Here is an 18,288-nt window from a genome sequence, read left to right on the forward strand (position 1 = left end):
AACGGGAACCAAATACCAACGTCAGGGGAACGTCCTGTGTTTGTTGGGCAGCTATGAGAGAAGGGGTTTTCAAACACTGTGTGTAATATAACGTAATTTAAATCATTTTAAATAATTTAATCTTGGATTAGAACAGCTGGTCTGTAGGCAGGCATGATATGTGGATCACTGCAGCCATCTACTGGTCATTTCGTTCAAGTCTAAATACCGTAAAGTTTCTAAATAAATTCGCAACATAATACGCCACCGATCACTATTTTCTAGACACAAAATTAGATCAAATAACCAAACTGCATGGTTCGGCTGACTAAATATTACAAATGATGATATTCAGATGAAATGCTAAAATAAGAAGAGCATAGTCATTCATTGTGTTGAGATGAGATTTTGTGCCCTCTATGGTCAAGAGAAAAAAAGTATTTGAATCAAATGAATAATAGCCCACACTGCTAATAATTCGAAGGGTTGAGCTACATTTCTTTAAACAAACAAACAAACAAACAAACAAAATAAGGTTGAACAACATCAAAACTCAAATGTTGGGCTTGGAAAGCAACTGTATCAGAATTGTACTTGTCTCTTTTATGTGCCATGTCTAAAAGCTGTGTCAACAATTATAGGATTTCCCTTGACATTTTGGAGCCTTCAAGTTGCTCTGTTACAGAGAGGAAGACATACAATAGTAGGAAACCTTTCAGACTGCCAAAGTCAATGAGTATTTTAGAGAAACAAGTAGCCTAGATATTACAGAAGAACCACGAGCTGCACAAATTATATAGAAAATACCCCCAATATTACACTCCCACTAGTATATGGCGCATTTATTCTATCGACAACATTGCAGTCTGATTAGGATTTAAATATATATATATATATATTTAAATTATTTCTGTAAGTCATTTTATTAATCACTATGTCGTGGATAACGAATGAACTAAAACTAAAATCTGCTACAAAAATAAAAAGGAAGTGGAAAAAAAAAGTAATCATCTTCTTGTCTATCATCAGTCAACAACACGAACTGGAACGGGAACTTATGTTCTCGCGATATTTAGAGATGAACGTATCGCACGTAGCCAGGCTGGAAATGCGATCTAGCTAGGTAATAATCGATTTCATTTGAATTAACGTCTATTTTTTAAAAGAAGCTTTGAAAACCTCACGAAATCCATTCATAGTAAGTGTCATGATCAATGTGCACTATAAATAATTGCACATGTATACATTTATTCCAAGCAGATAATGGGATGTTTTGTTGTTGTTGTTGTTGTCGTCTGCTAGCTCGTGCGACCGCTGGCTGTCTGCGCACGTCCCTGATGTTTTACGTTAGATGTTAAATTAGTTTTGTCAGTAACGTCAATGGATTGCTTAAACACTGTTATTGATCAAATGCATGCAGTCTACTCTTTGTTGTTATGACGTGCACACCCACGTTAGAACTTACTACGTGCCATTCACTGAAAGTGTGCATGAGCATTAATGTTCTATATCATATTTTATCTCATTTATCTAGTCTGAAGGACCGATCCCACTGCCTCAAATCTAAGAAATCACCATGGAAGGTATGTCAATATTAGTACTATGTTTTAATTTGCTGTTTCAATGTTCATGCATTGTTTAGCCCAGTTTAAGGAGCACTCAATGTTCCACCAGGCTGTCAAATGTCCTGCTCGTTTTTTGGGTGCAAGAGGACCTACAACAGTCCAGAAGCACTGAATAGTCATCTTCAGGACCATCAAAAGAACACTGCCCAGTCTCTTCCAGGTATAACATCAACGTGCCTGTGACTTTTTTATTAGTGCACTTGATGGATGAAATGCTGTTTGTTATCATTTAATCAGTTCATTTATAGTCATGAAAAGTGTCACATCAGCAATTTGGTGTCTAATGCTCTCTCCTTTATTCTTTAGGGAAAGCTTTCCTGTGCTCTCATATAGGATGCGATGGTTCATTCAACAACATGCAGCAGCTCATGGAACATATGAGACACCATTACAAGCCAAATTATTTTTTCCTGTGAGTTCCGCTTTGCATTTAGGCTTCCTTTCTTTATTAGTAAACTAAAGCTATATTAATTTATAAATTGTTTTTAATATTTTCACTCTTCTGAGAATTTTGTTTTATTTTCTGAGAAATAAGTTGAATATGAATATCTTATTTATCTTTTAGTATTGATTTACTTATTTTTAATATTATGTTTCAGCGTTATGCTTCCTCATTATCATTATGTCTGTGTCCTTTAGGTGCGAGAGCTGCAGGGCCAAACTTCGTTCTTATCGCACTCTCCTCAAACACCTGCAGACCTGTGCCAAGGTTGCTAAGAACAAGGCTGCAGTGAAGATAGAGACTGGAATGACACCTGACGCAGAGCCCGCCAGTGTTCCTCTCACTTCTGGTGACATGGAACCATCTGGACCCCTCTTATCCCCAAATGTGCCTGAGGAGATGGAGTCTATGCCATCTATGCCCACTTTGGCAACACATTCAACACTGGCAAACATGCCAGAAAACAGTGCTTTCACTAACCCAACCCATGCAGGCCCTGCTACTTTGCTCCTTGCCACTCTAAATCTCGCCTCAAACCAAAATCTTCCTTGCAAAGCAGAATCCCCCTACAGCCCTTTTCCACCCACTCTGTCTCCTGTTAACCCAGCCTTCCTGCCAGATCCGGGCCTACAGCAGCAGCAGAGGTCTCCCAGGTCTGGTCCTCCCAGTCTGCCCTCTTCACCGCCCCTGCCGTCATCGCCAGGATCAAACGCAGTCTGGAGGAAGAACCAAGGTGAATGGATCTCATAAAGCTTTCCTCTGTGAGTGAGGAAAGCGACTGAAAGCAAGTGTCATTGCTCACAATGGGTCTTATTCACTAAACATGCCTATGCACAAATTTGTGCAGGAAAACCTGAATTCAACTTTCATAAAAAAAAAACTTTAAAAAAAACAATGTATTAAAAAAAGTGTAAGAACCACAAATCACACATAATCATATATATTATGTACATATATACACAATGTGTTAAGATGAAATGTTAGGTATTTCATCTCACAAATGTTATGTGTATATATGTGCTGTAAAGGAAAAGATGGCTTGGGTGTGTTTTATGCAAATTACTAGCTTTTGGCACGCATTCGCTCATTTAGAATATTCCATATTCATTAACATTAGAATGAGGTTAACAACAATTCCGTGTGCACGTGTTGTAAAATTGGTGAACATTTTCCATGAGAAGTTCTCTTGTGTCCATAAGTATGAATAATCCATGCAATTATTAGTGAATGAGACCCAGTGTTCCTTAAATCATCCTACATTTTAGACCCTGTTCACCTGTATATTTTGCAGTTTGCTCAACTGATCTCACCTGCTTATCAACAGGTGTGAGTCCTTTTGAAAGGGAATTTGTAAGTCACTTGTGGGGGAAATGCCTAAGCCTTGGCCATGGCCACTTTGAGTGAACTGTGTTTTGTCATGTTGCACTGTCCTGCCAGAACCGCCCGGGCCCCTTTTGCACAGATGGAACTCTCCAAGCAGTCAGAGTTTAAGTAGAGATGAAGTCCAGGTGAGGCACAGAGAATCCACACACACATTGTTTGAGGGAACAATCAGATCTTCCCTCAAATGATACTTTAGATCCTAGTTCTCCTCCCCTTCCCCTGCTTTAACCGGTTTAGTGTTTCCCTGGGTGTGCCATCTAGTTGCACGACTCAGTCCACTCCCATCCGATCCTAAATGCATATGTCCACGGGCTTCACTAACATGTAATGTGACATCACAGTCTGCTTTTAGGGCCGGTGTTCCTTTACTTCACTTTTTCCCCTTCCCATTGTATTTTGCAAAAATCAGGTGGTCATTTCTGGCAAGAGATGGTGCTGTGTCATAATAGTTGATCATGTGTGGAGATGTTGAGAGCACTTGCTAATCCCAACACCTTTGTGCCCATGTTCATCTGTCTAAACTGGGTTTAATGATTTTGATTGTGTGAATAATCTTGCTTTTGTATATGAGCTGATGCCAGTGATCATTGGGGTTCTTTTCCAGCTCAAGTCAATCATACAATTATCTGCTACTTTTACTGGTGAAGGTTTTCTGTTTCTGTCTACAAATGTTCTCAATGAATGTATAACCATGAATATGATGATCTTTGAGTTGGTTTTGATTTTAATGACTCGCCCATTAATTAAATCTGTCAGGTCAATCCTTCAACTGCCGCATCCTGTGGGAACACACAAGAGGGCGATACAGCTGCCTACAGTGTGGCCACTGCACCCCAGACCGGGGGGAGATGACTGCTCACATTGAGGGCCAGCACAAGAACCCGGGGGGCAAAGTGAACGGTGATCCTGGTATGATTCCCTACTTCACTGTGTAATTATAAACCTTATAATGAATGCAATTCATTGGGTTAAGGCTGGAAAACACTACACGACTTTTGCACAGATTGTTTTGCCCCTGATTTGTAGTCTGGACAAGTTGACCCTAGACGCCCAAAGTCAGCCAGCCTGCAGATTTTAGGCAGTCAGAGTTGACCGATTTCACAGAAAGTCATGTAGTGCATATTGGGCACATTATTTTTTATTTAGCTTCACTCTGATTGCATCCAGTCGGATGATATCAAACAGGAGGATGTTTTAGAAGTTTGTTGTGTTCGGAGCGACTTGAAAGTCTGGTAATGATGCGTGGTGTTTTAAAATCTGTTCAGATTTTAAGTAGTGTAGTGTATTCCGGCATTTAGTCTTTTGAAAATAATTACACAATATAGTGACATCATCTCACCAGACTGAACCTTCTGTGCATTTTACAGATACAGAGATTGGCACTGCTTCTTTACTGGCTAAGTCTTCACTGCACACTGAGAACTCAACTTATACACAACTCTAGCATGAAATGAGACACGAAACCTGATGATTGACAAATAACTTCTGTTATAGCTTTTTATATATGCAACTCAATGTTTTCATTTGACTGTCGGTGTGGACTTCAAGAATCTCTATTAGTCTGGATATGTCATAATAACAATTAGCACCAAGTTCTGCATGTTTTATGCAATAACCTGAGTAATGTTGTACTATTATGTCACCTACATTTTTTTTTAAATCTATTTGCTGGAGGTTGTATCCATACAGTATCCAGAACAGTATTCATGTGGCCACTTGTTATTGTGTAAGAATGAAAAACAGTTGTTTCTGTAGTGTTTACTACCTGCAAATAAAACCTGTTAGGAAATTTTTTAAAAGTGTGATGCGAGTTTATCTCATTTGAATACCTTACATGATTTTCTGTGGTGGAATTTGTTGCTTTAAGTATTTAATATTCTGTTTATAAATTGTATAATTTCACTTATGTAGTGTAATTAAATGTCTTTTTAAAATACTTTCTGAACTTCACGAAAGAAAGTTAATGAAAACCTTTCCGTACATTTTACAGTAAAGGGTGGAGTAACTTTATATGCATGGTGTGTAAGCAAATAATTTAAGTAGATGGAAGATGTGGATGAGAAACACAGGTAGATAAAAGCCATTCTACTTTTATTTTAAAAACTGTCAGTGTCGCGGCCATTTGTTCAAACTGTTTAGTTTCTCCCTTCACACACTCCATCAGATGTGTAAGAGCGAGGATGCACATTCAATCTACTTCAACGCTTTTGTAAATAAACTAAACCTCCGGAACATAGGCAACAATGGAGAACATGGTAATACGACTTTACTGACACTGCCAGACAGCCATTAGAGAGAAATACGCATGCTTTTATCATTAATGTATTTGTAGTGAAAGAAGCGAGGCCAACGTTTTTCTGAAGATGGTCAGGATGCTAACTTAGCCAGCTAGTCACTCGTACGAGGCTTAAAGCAGGAAACCCGCGAAATTACATCAGTGTTTTGTGTAAATTTAAGTCGTGGTGAAAATGTGCTTACAGAAACCAATCTGTCTTTTTATAAACCTCAGCATTTGGCTTATAGGACAGATGGATTCTTGAGTTCCAACACTCACTAGCTGTCCGGCTAGTCCGGAGACTGTCTCAAAACCTAGTGAGCTACCTACATAGACAGCATTCGTGGGCGTCATAGGCGCGCGCGAACGTTCGAACGCTCCCATGGCCAAACCGGTCTAGCAGGGGGCTCACTAGGTATTGAGACAGTCATCATGAGAAAATTCTTCCATTCAATTACAAATAATTACACTTAATTAATTCAACAGCATCTGACGTTATTCAATATATATAAAACAAATATTTAAGAAGTCTCTTGAGTACGCTAAATGCAAGACTTGACAGCTCATTAGATATGCAAATTTCCAGTGCTCTAATTGGTTTGATTTCGCTAATCATTTGCTGTATATTAATTAAAATATATTCCATAGATTATTATATTAATATACCATGGGATTTTGATTGACCATCTTTACATAGTTCTTTCTGTCTGACTCTAAAACGTTCTATCTGTCTGTCTGTCTGTCTGTATGTCTCTATGTCTATCTAAAGCGGCTTCAGTCTTAAAAACCTTAAAATGTCAAGCTTTTAAAATGTCTTCAAACTTTCTGGCCAGGCCCTTTCAAACCAGCCTAAAGCCAACCTTTGTCTTGAACTTTTAATTTTTTACCAAATTATTTGTGACATGCACTGCTTGTGTAGTTTTGTATTCTGCAATAACTGGGGGGATAAAAATGCTTTAGGCATGATAGGATGCAAACTCATTCAATATTGGCAAGGAATTTATTAACCACTGAGCTAAAGCATACAAGTCTAACATTAATTTTGTCTCCATACCAAGAAAAGCTGTAAACAATAAACCATCATGCGTGTGAAGAATGTCACAGAACTGTGAGTTTCCATCTGCAGCTGTCAGAGAGAGAAAACAGTTTGATTTCTCACAGATATGAAGTGTAGGCCTAGATCTGACAGTAGTGTTGAGAAATAGACCAAGTAGACCTTCCCCCCTTTTCGTCTTTTTTAAGGTGTTCACACTTGGCATGTTTGGCTCGATTAAAACGAACACTGGTGCAATTGCTCTGTTAGTGCGGTTCAATTGAATAAGTGTGAACGCTGCCATCCAAACCCTGGTGCGCACCAAACAAGCGGGCCGAGACCTCTGAAAAGATGGGTCTTAGGGTTTGTTCACACTTGTAGTTTGGTTCGCTTGGTTCGTTTGGTCTGGACCACAATAAAAATCTTCATTTGTGTGTGTGACGGAGGGATTCCTGATTCTGTTTTGACTCCTTCACACATTTTATAAGCTCTTCACATCATATGCAGGCTACGCACAGTACAACAAGCGCATTTAGCCCAGCACACAGCATTGTTTTGGATGTTCGGTAAGTTCTGTCTTAAAATATGCAATACATCATAAAAGCAGACCAATCAGGTTGTGAATGTATCCCTATGACTTTAGGTTCGTCGATAAAAATGCCAATATGAACACTAAGCGGACCAGGACTAAATGTTTTTTTTTTTTTGGTCTGGACCAAACAAACCAAGTGAACCGAACAACATGTTTGAACACACCCTCAGTCTCACTCAGGTGTAAATGTCACTCACTGCTTAAATATTGCAATTCAGTAGTGCTTATTGTTGTGCACCCTTGTTCAGAATAGAAAATGGCGTTTAGTCTTCTGGTGGATGACTGTTTTTTTCCTCTTATTTCAGTGCACCGTGCAGGTGAAACTGGAGCTGGGACACAGAGCCCAGTTAAGGAAGAAAGTCACTAACGAGGGTTTCACACATGACTGGATGGTGTTTGTTCGGGGCCCAGAGGCATGTGACATCCAGCACTTTGTGGAGAGAGTTGTCTTCCGCCTTCACGAAAGCTTCCCAAAACCCAAGAGAGGCAGGTTATATTTTGAGTCTACTTCATAACCCTGTAACTTTATACTCACAGTGATGTAGGTTAAAGGTCCCTTTCAATCAGGATTAAGGAAATGGCTGGTGTTTACACCCATATTCTGTTGTGTTAAATTTGCCCTTTTAGTAACTCATGCTGTTAAAATACTTTGTGTAGTTACAGCATGTGAAGTCCTAAGATCTAGTATAATACGAAAGTAATTGTATAGCAACTATATTAACTAGTATTGAAACATGACCAACCCTGGCAAAAATGACACAATCACCACCCTTCTTTTGCTACATTCTGTGTTGGATTTCCTTTTTTCCATTGTTTCAGTTGACAACTCTTGTGTTGGGGCCATGTTTCCTTTCAATTAGCTATGTCCAACTGAAAGACTGGAAAAACTGGAAGAGAGGGCAACTCTGAGAGAACAAAGTAAATTAACATTTGAACTCGCTCTTGTGCACCATTCGAGACGCAAGTCTCACCTCAGAATCATCCTAATCTACATCTCTTTCCCTCTTCCCCCATTCCTTCTCTCTCATGCTGAGATCACCAAAATTCTCCCAAGAATCTATATGGAATAATTATCATAAAGTATTACACATGTTTGGTATCATTTGAAATGTCTCAGTGCGACTAGTACAACGGTCTCATTCCCAAAGAAGTAAACCCAAAGGCAATAAGGTATTTAAGAGTTTAGAGATATCTTGTTAACTGCTGTGGGTGTGCCCCCATGTAAATCAACTGCTGTCCCCAGTAAGTCTGGGACGGTGATTGATGCAAAGTCCCACTGCGAACTCATGTTTACATTTGAAAAGAGGTTTCTGCCTTGGTCTGAGAATTTAGGGAGATGCTGAAGAAGGTTCATGGCGATTTGTAGCTCAAATTAGCCTGTGATGCTGAGAGTTAGTCCAGTCATTTTATGAAAAAAGGTTGAACAAATTGCAACAGAAGCAAACTCAACTGATTTTGTATCCTCAATATGTCCTGAGTAAGGAAAAAAGCCCAGAAGAATCCCATTACGGAAAAGTTTCGAAAATGACCATTAATACATAGAGGCAGGAAGAAGTTCTTTAGAAACCAGGGAAGAACAGGAGACAATGGTAAGGAGAATGCAGAAGACAAAAGGTAGGTAAAATAAAAAGTGAACCCCCAGACACAGTCCCACGGACCCAGCCCCAAACCCCATCTCTGCAATAATAATTACTTCCTGCCTCTATGTATTAATGCTCATGGGTGGCCTAAATGGGTTCCAGTCAGACCTTAACATTAAGTATTTTACTGTTATGTGTCAACAAGATTCAACAAGACATTTTCACCTGGCTATACCCAGTGTTTAGATCTGTTGTGGTATTTATGCAAATTAGCACATAAATAATTAGATTATGCATCATTTGTCCATGTTAACAAACAATTTCAAAAAACTTGTAATACATTTTTTGTTTGTCTTAATGTAAGTAATCAACTCAGTAATTTACATGGTGATATCTAAAGGTAATTTTTTTTTACCCTATTCACGTAAGAAAAAGAATGAATAGGCGTATGAATAGGCTATATTTGGGTCTTTTTCGAAACTTTCCCCTAATGGGATTCTTCGGGGCTTTTTTTTTCCTTACTCAGGACATATTGAGGATACAAAAATCAGTTGAGTTTGCTTCTGTTGCAATTTGTTCAAGGTTGACCCCCATTTTGGCTTAAAATGACTGGACTAAGTGGCCAAGACTCTCAGCATCATGTACTTTCTAATGTCAGGTTCATTGGCATGATACATTTACCTGACATAATAAATTGTTACATTTGATTTTATTCCGACTGACCAAGTAGATTAAACGGATTCGTATGTTACTGCAAGTTTTGCGTCAGATTAGTGACGACTAATATTCGGCACTAATTCAAGTGTACGTGTTTTGCAAAGACAAGAAGTGAATTTCCGTTTAGGGCAGCAAAAGTGCTGCTTGACCAACCTAAATCTGGGTGTGTCTTACCTCTGTTTTAATTTAATGTTACTTTTGTGTATGTGGGAAACCACGGCATGGCCAATCCAAAGCTATTATAAGACAAGTAAAGTTGGTTGACTTGATATCTGTAGTAGTGGCCATACCTCTACTGAAGTAAACATTACTTTAATTTCAAGTGTATGCAATCATGGGGGCTATACCAAAGTATCTTTGATTGTGTAAGCGTGAATCTCAGGTATATAGCAATTACCTCTGTTTAGTGACCGAAGCTGGTGAGATTGTGCTGACTGAGCTGAATAATGACACTACTGTCTTCTGTTGAGCTGTTTTACAGCTGAAATTGAATTTGTTTCATAATTTATGAATTTCCTGTTTATTACTGTGAAGCTGCTTCGACAATCTGTATCGTATAAAGCGCTATATAAATGTGACTTGACTTGTAAGCACTCTTTTTAACTGCTTGTCAATAGGTATTTGGGTAACACTTCATTGTAGTGTCCTTATTACCTATGTTACATGTAAATGTAATTACTGTAATAATAACAACAGTAAATTATGCATAATTTCATGCAACTAAGCCAATACATAAACCTAATTATATAGTAAGTGCATGTTGTTTATTAATATTACTCAGTACTTAAATGTATAGTTACACTGTAACACGGACATCTTAAAATAAAATGTAACTGGTATTTGCTTTAGAAATGCAAATTGCAAGGTAATTCTATAATTTTCTCTTCAACATTGTGTGATTCTTTTTTTTTTTTCCTCTACTTGTTCTGGTAAACTATATGGCAAATATAATTTGTTTCTTGTATGTTTTACAAAGCCAGATTGTTCAGCTATTAACCAAATTGATTTGTGTCATATCTGTGATTTGTTTATTTGTACAAAGTGAAAAAAAATGGATGTACGTCCTTTAAGTGTGGTGATTCCGTTTTTGCCAGGGGTTGTATTTAAAGGTGAAGTGTGTCCTTTTTTGATGTTACATTCTCAAAAAGTGTTAACACTTTCTCTGGCGTGTTTTAAAAATATCTCCCTGTTTTTTTAATGAGTGGTGTGATATGTCAACCTCTGGCTCAACCAATGGCGTGTTTTGGGGTGTGGCTACCTGATTTTAGGAGTGTTTCAGAAACCTGTTCGGAAAAAATGGTTATTTTTTTTGTGCAATTCCATGGTGTGAGTAGTGGCAAAGAAAAGCACCCTTGACCTTATTGTAGCACGTAGTATGTACATGTAGATAGTGATTCTGGTTTCATATTTCTGTTTCAGTGTAGAATGTATAGCTAAACATTAACTAAGTATTTATTTTATTTTTTTCAGTTTGTAAAGAGCCCCCATATAAAGTGGAAGAGTCTGGCTATGCTGGTTTCCTTATGCCCATAGAGGTCTATTTCAAAAACAAGGTGAGCATATCACACCTTATCTACAGCAGTATCTGCATTTTGTTTCTTTTGACATGAATAACTGGTATTTCTGGCAAAAGGCATGAAAAGTCTGTCAGATTGTTGTGCTCTGTCGTTTTAGATGTGTTATATTTAAGCAGTTTGTTGCCTGTATTGGAAAAACATTGTGGTTAAGAGTTTTGCAATTTGGTAAAGGTAAAGGTCACACAAGTAGGTGAACTCAGTGTTTGCACTGGGAGCTAACAGAGAATTGACATGAAGCTGTTGAACGGCAACAGAGAAATTGGAGAAGGTATAAATGGTAAGAAAATGTGAATTTGTATTTCACTGTAAGACTTAATTACTTTTCATATTGCTATAATTTTGCATATTGCTATAATACACTTACTTTTCCAGAATTCGTATTGGATTATTTCTGGAAGTTTTACATTTTCTCTCGTTTCCTCTAACGTAATCAACCAAGGACCTTATATTGACTTAACTTTACTGTAAATGTTTCACACACTGCTAGATTGAGGTTTGGGTTTGATACTGACGTTCAACTCAACATATATATATTTTTTATCTGTGAATCCTCAACATGCTTGTCTCTTCAATCACAGGAGGAGCCTAAAAAGGTGTGCTTTAATTATGATCTTTTCTTGAACCTGGAGGGAAACCCACCTGTCAATCACCTGCGCTGTGAGAAGCTTACGTTTAACAACCCCACACACGAGTTTCGGCGCAAGCTGGTCAAGGCCGGTGGGGTGAGCGGGGTTGTTTGTTCTTGCTTTTTCTGAACCTCTATAATCAGCTCTTTTTAACAGACTCTTTCTCTCTCTTTTTCCATTGGGGTGTTATTCTTGTCTCAGGCTATAGTTGTTCCTGAGGGAGTGGAGATGATGCCAAGGCCCAGTCCAGATTATCCAATGCTGCCGACTATTCCACTCTCTGCCTTCTCAGACCCTAAGAAGATCAAGTCCTCTCATGCAGTAAAGGTTAGTAAAAAAGTCACCATTTGGTCAAAGAGTTAATTAAATTACTTCAAATATGATTTACATTTTTTTCTAAATATATTTCAAGTGTTTAAGGTTGATAGTCTTACCCCCGCCCCGGTTTCACAGACAAATTGCTTAAAATAGTCCCAGACTAAAATGCACATTTGAGCTGTTTTAACTGAAAGCAACTTGCACCTCATATCTTAAAATGATGTCAGTGCCATTGTTTTGTCTCAAGATTTACACCAGTAATGTTTCTTTTCTAGGGCACGTTTATAAAAGCTACTTGAATGCCCTAATTGAACTAAGGCCTAATCCTGGCTTAATCTAAACCCTGTCTGTGAAACTTGGCCTTAAGGTTTAATTTGAAAAATGTGCAATATTTTGCACATTTGGACAAAAAAGAACGTTTTTGCTTCAAGGGATAGTTGATTAATTACTCACCCTCATGTCATTTCAAGCCCGTAAGACTTATGTTCATCGTCAGTACACAAATGAAGATATTTTTAATGAAACCTGAAAGATTTCTGTTCCATTCACCCAAAAATGTAACCCTTCAAAAAAGTTAATAAAGAGATAGTAAATGTAATCCATGTGAATGGATTGATATATGATGAGCAGTTCAAGTATTTTGTAGAGACACGATCGCTTTATTATGATGAACAGATTTAATTTAGGCTTTTATTCACATATAAACATTGATCTGTGCACATACATAGAGCACATCAAATATGATACACGGAACCTCAAACGTGCTTGCTTGATGCATGAGAACCAATGTATTTGTTCTCACGTGTCACGCTAGCACCAAGCTAGAGGTCTAAGCGAGATAGGGAACTTATTTTTATTGATTCCTGCTAAAAATAAGTTATATTTCTTCCGAGTCACATCCGCAACTCCTGCTCCCACCTGCAAAATCTCACAGGTAGAGAGCTACGCAGTTTGTCCTGTTCCCACACACACATGACATGGCGCTTCAGACCTCACTTTGCTGCATTTGTCGCAGCAGGAAAAAGGAAGGTGCTTTCCGTTTCTGTCGCATACAACTGAAAAACATTGAGAATATCCAACCCTGTGCCTGTAAACCTCTTTTTTGTTGTGCAATAGACGAATGACATTCTGCACCTTAAAACATAAAATACATTTCCACGCACAAATCAGTACCTTCCCTCCTGCACTCAGCAATTCAAAACTTGTTCCATGTCGTACTCAGTCGAGTTCTGTGGATCGTAGGAATGCAGACCTCTAATTTGAGCTTTAGTTAACCATATTTGATTATTAAACCACTCGATTAAACTTTTTGAAGCATCAGAATTTTGGTGGAGTGCACTTTCAATGGAGAGATTGAAACATCTCAGCTTTCATTAAAAATATCTTCAGTTGTGTTTTGAAAATGAACGAAAGTCTAATGGGTTTGGAACGACAGTGCTTTATCGGGTGGTTTCCAAGCTGTTATGAGTATGCATTTAAAGAAAAGTCTTTTAAAACCTTCTTTGTAGGAGTCAAGTAAAGATGGAGGAAGTGGGAGCAGCAAAGGTCTTAAAACCCATAAGGCAACCAAAGAACACAAAGAGCGCACGCGAAAGGACTCTGAGAGCAAGGCCACGTCCCGAGAGAGCGACCGCGAGGGCAGCAAGTCCTCACGAGACCAGTCTTCGTCCTCTTTTTCAAAGAAAGCCCCGGATGGCAGAGGAAAAGACGATGGGAAACCGGTACCAAAAGCAGCCTTCAAAGAGCCCAAACTTATGGTCAGAGAGTCCAAGATGGATGGCATGTCTCCAAAAGGTGGCGGAGCAGTGACAGGCGGAGGGGGTCAGCTGGACACTCGAACCCCGAGCAAGCGGCCCTCATCTGCCATGGAGTCTCCAAAGCTAAGTACCAAGAAACAGAAGAGGATGGGCTCCGAGGGCATGAAGGGGCCTGTGAGCGGAGTCTACAGCAGCAACTCCCCCCGTATTACCTCAACAACACCCTCCACGTACCCCGAGAAGAAACCCCCGAAAGATAAAGGCCACTGGCCCAAGATGAAACCAGAGGTGCAGGAAGTGAAAAGGCAGCCCGACTCTGATGAATCAAACTCTGAGGATGAAGCCTCTTCCAAATCAGAGGTATGTTTATGTTTTTCCATCAGCAAAACAGGGATTTGAATGTATTCAAATGTAATAAAGCTCAAGGATGTTGTTTTTTTAGCAATCGGCTCCATCCAGTCCATCAAGTTCCAGCTCCAGCTCCAGCTCTGATTCTGACTTTGAGCCACCTCAGAAGCAAGGCCAAGGTACTTGGAGTTTAATCACGAATTGTCAATTTAATGATCAGTAGTGTGTCGCCTCATTAATGATCGTTAATAATGATTGTTTCCAGGGACGCTCCGTTCTATGGTAGAGGATATGCGCTCTGAAGGCTCTGATGATGACAGCAGCTCTGAGGTTGAGACGCCCATGAAAACGACTCCACCCAATCAGGACTCTCGGTTTGTACCATGCACTTTGTGTCCAGTTTGATCCAGTTTGGTCTTGTTTGAATAACTGAAATGTTTACTAAAAAGGATACTTGACAGTAAAAATGCTGACAAAAAGGATTTTGTCCACACTATTCACATCATTAATATTACCACAACCATGTTACACATTGAATCCGATTTATATTCCTTTCACAAGTTCATTATGATTTTCCCCTTTTCAGTTTAAGCATGGACAGTGAGAGTGATGGCAATGAGGAGTCCCGACCTCCCAGCCAGGAAGCCCCCTCACCTCTACCCAAACTGAGCTCAGCAAACCTCAAGGTAAGATTGGTAAGATTGCATTGAGATGAACCTTCAGACTGGTTTGTATTAGGTTTATATTTGAACTCGATTTGAAATCATTGGTGTTCTTTGTCAGATGTTAGGAAAAAAGAGCCCAGACTCTTGCACCCGTGAGAAGATGCTCAAGAGGGGATACGACAAGGTAGGAAGGGTAAATAACTGAATCATACTCCTCCTCAGTGACTGAAATTCATATTTTATTTTGCACATAAAAATACAATGGAAGTTTTAAACGAGTGATCTGATTACAGGCTTATACAGAGGAGCTTGTGGACCTCCATCGCAGGCTGATGGCTCTGAGAGAGAGGAATATTTTACAGCAGGTTATAAGAAGTTATTTCTGTTTTTGAGTGCATTTTCTAAAAAATGCTATCACCATCACGCATTATACCAAAACTCCATTGAAGATTGATCAGTGCCTTATTTCAGGACACGTTAGAAATTATTAACATACACTACCGTTCAAAAGTTTGGGGTCGGTAAGATTTTTTTTATGTTTTTGACAAAAGTCTATTATGCTCACCAAGGATGGAGAAAGTTCAAAATAATATAAAATAATATAGTAATTTGAAATATAAATCTTTTGTAACTATGTAAAAGTCTAAAGATCAATTTAACACATGCTGAATAAAAGGTTTTTTTTTAAACTGACAAAACTTACTGGCCCCAAACCTTTGAATGGTAGTGTACGTGAAAGATATAATTATTGAAGACTTTAGGTAGTCCAAAGTGCCTCTCATTGGAAAACAGCTGATTTATGTTTGGATCATGATACTTTTGTTACCTTTCAGGAATGATTGCTGTTTGCTGATTTTGATTGACACATTACTTTGTGTTTTTTTTAGATTGTAAACCTAATTGAGAAGACTGGCCATTTCAACATCACAAATACGACCTTTGACTTTGACCTATTCTCCTTGGACGAGTCAACTGTACGTAAACTCCAGAGCTACCTGGAAGCCACGTCCACATGACACAAGGAAGCTGCTCGGCCGTGATTTTTTTTAAGAAGTGTGAGAGAGGCCTCCAAACTGACTGGGGGAAGAGGGAAAGGAATTGAAAGCAACATATAAATGCACAGGAAACGAACAAAAACAAAGCGAACAAACAAAAAAAACTTTATACTGTAATAGATATAAGCAAACAAAAGGACCAGGGGCATGAATGGGCGGCATTCAGGGTTTATCTAATAACAGCACTGCGCGTTGCACTAAGAAACAAACTGTTGGCACAATACTGTCCAAAATGGACAAGATCTCGCATAGGCACCGTGGATGAGATACCTTATTACAAGTAGGTACATTTCAAGACTGGTTTTGCACCAAAGCTGTAACAGCTTCCCTGGCTTGGGCCTTTATGCAGGGTCGATGACTGAAAGACTGTGTTCCCTCTCTACCCTGTCACTCATGTCTGCCACTCAGCACAGCGTGGTGGCATGGAAAGAGCCCAACTCGATCAAACCTTATCGGCATACTGTTTGTGTCTGCATAGCTTTGTAGCCCCATGTGTTGGATAAAGTAATACTCTCAAGCTTTGGTGATAGATGCTCCCTCGGATCAGCTAAAGGGGAAAAACTATCTGCCTTTGTAGTGCCTTTTTAAAATGTCATGTTTTTGATTATAATTGTTTGTGAGTCTCTCATTGGTCTTGGGATGACCAAAAATGATCCGTCAACATTTGAAATGCCTGAAATTGACATTCAAAGCCCTTTTAAAGGCGGTTTAATACCTGTCCCGAGAGAACACTTGATAAAGCCGTTCTGCATGTGTGATCTGAGAAGGTCTTGTGCATTAATCTGTTTTTTTGACGGTCAACAACATGGTCAATTTGTTAAGCATTTAAAGTTCTTTTTGTAGTTTATTTAAGTAACTGTGCACTTTTTCTGGTCACTTCAGTGCTTTGTAATTATCTGATAACTATATTTATGATTACTTTCTCTTTTTTTTTCTTTTTTTTTTTTTTACATAATATTGACTTGCAAAAATGTACAGATTTTTGTCAATGTTTTTAAATGCATCTATTGAAGTCATATTATTGATTATTCAATCACTTGAGAGAATATGCACACAGAATGAAGGGGGAAGGGTTTGTCTGTATTCCAATGGTGCAATTGGAAAAAGAGTCTTCTGTTCACCTGAAGTATTATACAAGTGAAAATGTATTTGTGTCAGATACATATCGTCTGATGACATTGCTTTTTGAAAAGCATACCTGCTTGACATGTTATTCTTCATTGTCGATTGCCAGTTACCCTTTTTGATTCTCAGTAATGTATGGCTATAAAGTAAACAATGTTTTCAGTGAAACTTTTGTGGCAGGAGTATGTTACATCATGGGTAAATAGCAGTGATCCGTGTTTGTGCATGATTAACACATGAATTATCACTTGCAGGAATATGCTTACAACTTTCACAACCCTATATGTTTGCTTTATCAGCTATTCTCAGGAATACAGAAGATGCTCTTAATAAATCCATACAATACAAACCCATATAACGTGAAGCACAAGCTAGAAACCTCTTGTAGATCTCTTGGTTGTGCTTTCTTCTCTAGTGTAGTAGCATAGCCTTATCGGGGGAATGGGTTCATTTTACAGTATTATGTAAATATGTAACAATGTGCATTACATAGGTTACCGTACACTGAAGGCTGAAATTGTGGAACCATGATTAAAGCTCATTCTCCATTTAGGTTATATCAGTATGTGTGTTTATAGATTTCCTTTTTAGATGAGTCATTCCTACAATTTCTGCATTTTGGGATGAAAGAAAATGATTTAAAAAGTTGTACACTTCAATCTCATGTCAATGACAAACTATTATTATTTATTGTAACATTTTAAACGCATGACTGACAAATTATTCCTCCTGTTATGAACAATAATAACCTAATAGACTGTTACAGCCAATTGTAATGGTTTTAACTATATAAATGCCATAGCTTGTACTGGAGATTTCAAAAACATTAAATTGTTCTTAAGTACATAAAGTGGAGGTATGTGGAACAAATCAGTTTAGGGTCATTATAAGTAGTGTAATTTATGTTTATGGAGGCCATGTATAGATACTTAAAGGGATAGTTCACCCAAAAATGAATATTTGGCCATCATTTACTCTCCCTCAAGTTGTTCCAAACCTGTATGAGTTTTTTTGTTCTGCTGAACACAAAAGAAGATACTTTGAAGAATGTCAGTATAACCAAACAGTTGTGGGCAGGGGTGCCGCTAGCAATTTTTGACCCTATGAAAGAATATGAGGTTGGGCCCCCTACCACATCCATTCCATTAATACAATGTATCTCTGGGGTCCCCAAAAGTGTGTGGGCCCTTA

At 38.5% G+C, this 18,288-nt stretch overlaps 2 protein-coding genes across 6 annotated transcripts; both read left to right on the forward strand.

Annotated features, from left to right (window-relative positions):
• The first annotated feature begins 1,033 nt into the window (after window positions 1-1,033).
• znf414 (zinc finger protein 414) lies at window positions 1,034-5,228 on the forward strand. Of its 4 annotated transcripts, XR_014206690.1 has the most exons (8): window positions 1,034-1,177; window positions 1,514-1,562; window positions 1,654-1,764; window positions 1,911-2,016; window positions 2,244-2,779; window positions 3,484-3,554; window positions 4,186-4,338; window positions 4,797-5,228. XR_014206690.1 is itself a non-coding variant. In XM_082172490.1 (7 exons), exons 2-7 carry the CDS (start codon window positions 1,556-1,558, stop codon window positions 4,871-4,873), a joined length of 990 nt encoding a protein of 329 aa, XP_082028616.1. In that variant the 5' UTR covers window positions 1,034-1,177; window positions 1,514-1,555; the 3' UTR covers window positions 4,874-5,228. The 4 variants fall into 4 exon arrangements, 3 of the variants coding, with proteins under 3 accessions (XP_082028616.1, XP_082028617.1, XP_082028618.1); XM_082172490.1 differs by lacking the exon at window positions 3,484-3,554; XM_082172491.1 differs by lacking the exon at window positions 3,484-3,554 and having other exon boundaries at window positions 1,034-1,102.
• A 149-nt stretch (window positions 5,229-5,377) lies between these two features.
• mllt1b (MLLT1 super elongation complex subunit b) lies at window positions 5,378-17,656 on the forward strand. 2 transcript variants are annotated; one of them, XM_082172487.1, is made up of 12 exons: window positions 5,378-5,684; window positions 7,635-7,815; window positions 11,097-11,179; window positions 11,782-11,925; window positions 12,031-12,156; window positions 13,656-14,264; window positions 14,347-14,431; window positions 14,518-14,626; window positions 14,839-14,938; window positions 15,036-15,110; window positions 15,211-15,282; window positions 15,805-17,656. In XM_082172487.1, the coding sequence occupies exons 1-12, from the start codon at window positions 5,673-5,675 to the stop codon at window positions 15,931-15,933; spliced, it is 1,725 nt and encodes a 574-aa protein (XP_082028613.1). In that variant the 5' UTR covers window positions 5,378-5,672; the 3' UTR covers window positions 15,934-17,656. The 2 variants fall into 2 exon arrangements, with proteins under 2 accessions (XP_082028613.1, XP_082028614.1); XM_082172488.1 differs by having other exon boundaries at window positions 15,036-15,101.
• Window positions 17,657-18,288: the final 632 nt, after the last annotated feature.

The sequence above is a fragment of the Leuciscus leuciscus genome (genome assembly GCF_965113295.1).
Source record: "Leuciscus leuciscus genome assembly, chromosome: 6".
NCBI classification, from domain to species: Eukaryota; Metazoa; Chordata; class Actinopteri; order Cypriniformes; family Leuciscidae; genus Leuciscus; species Leuciscus leuciscus.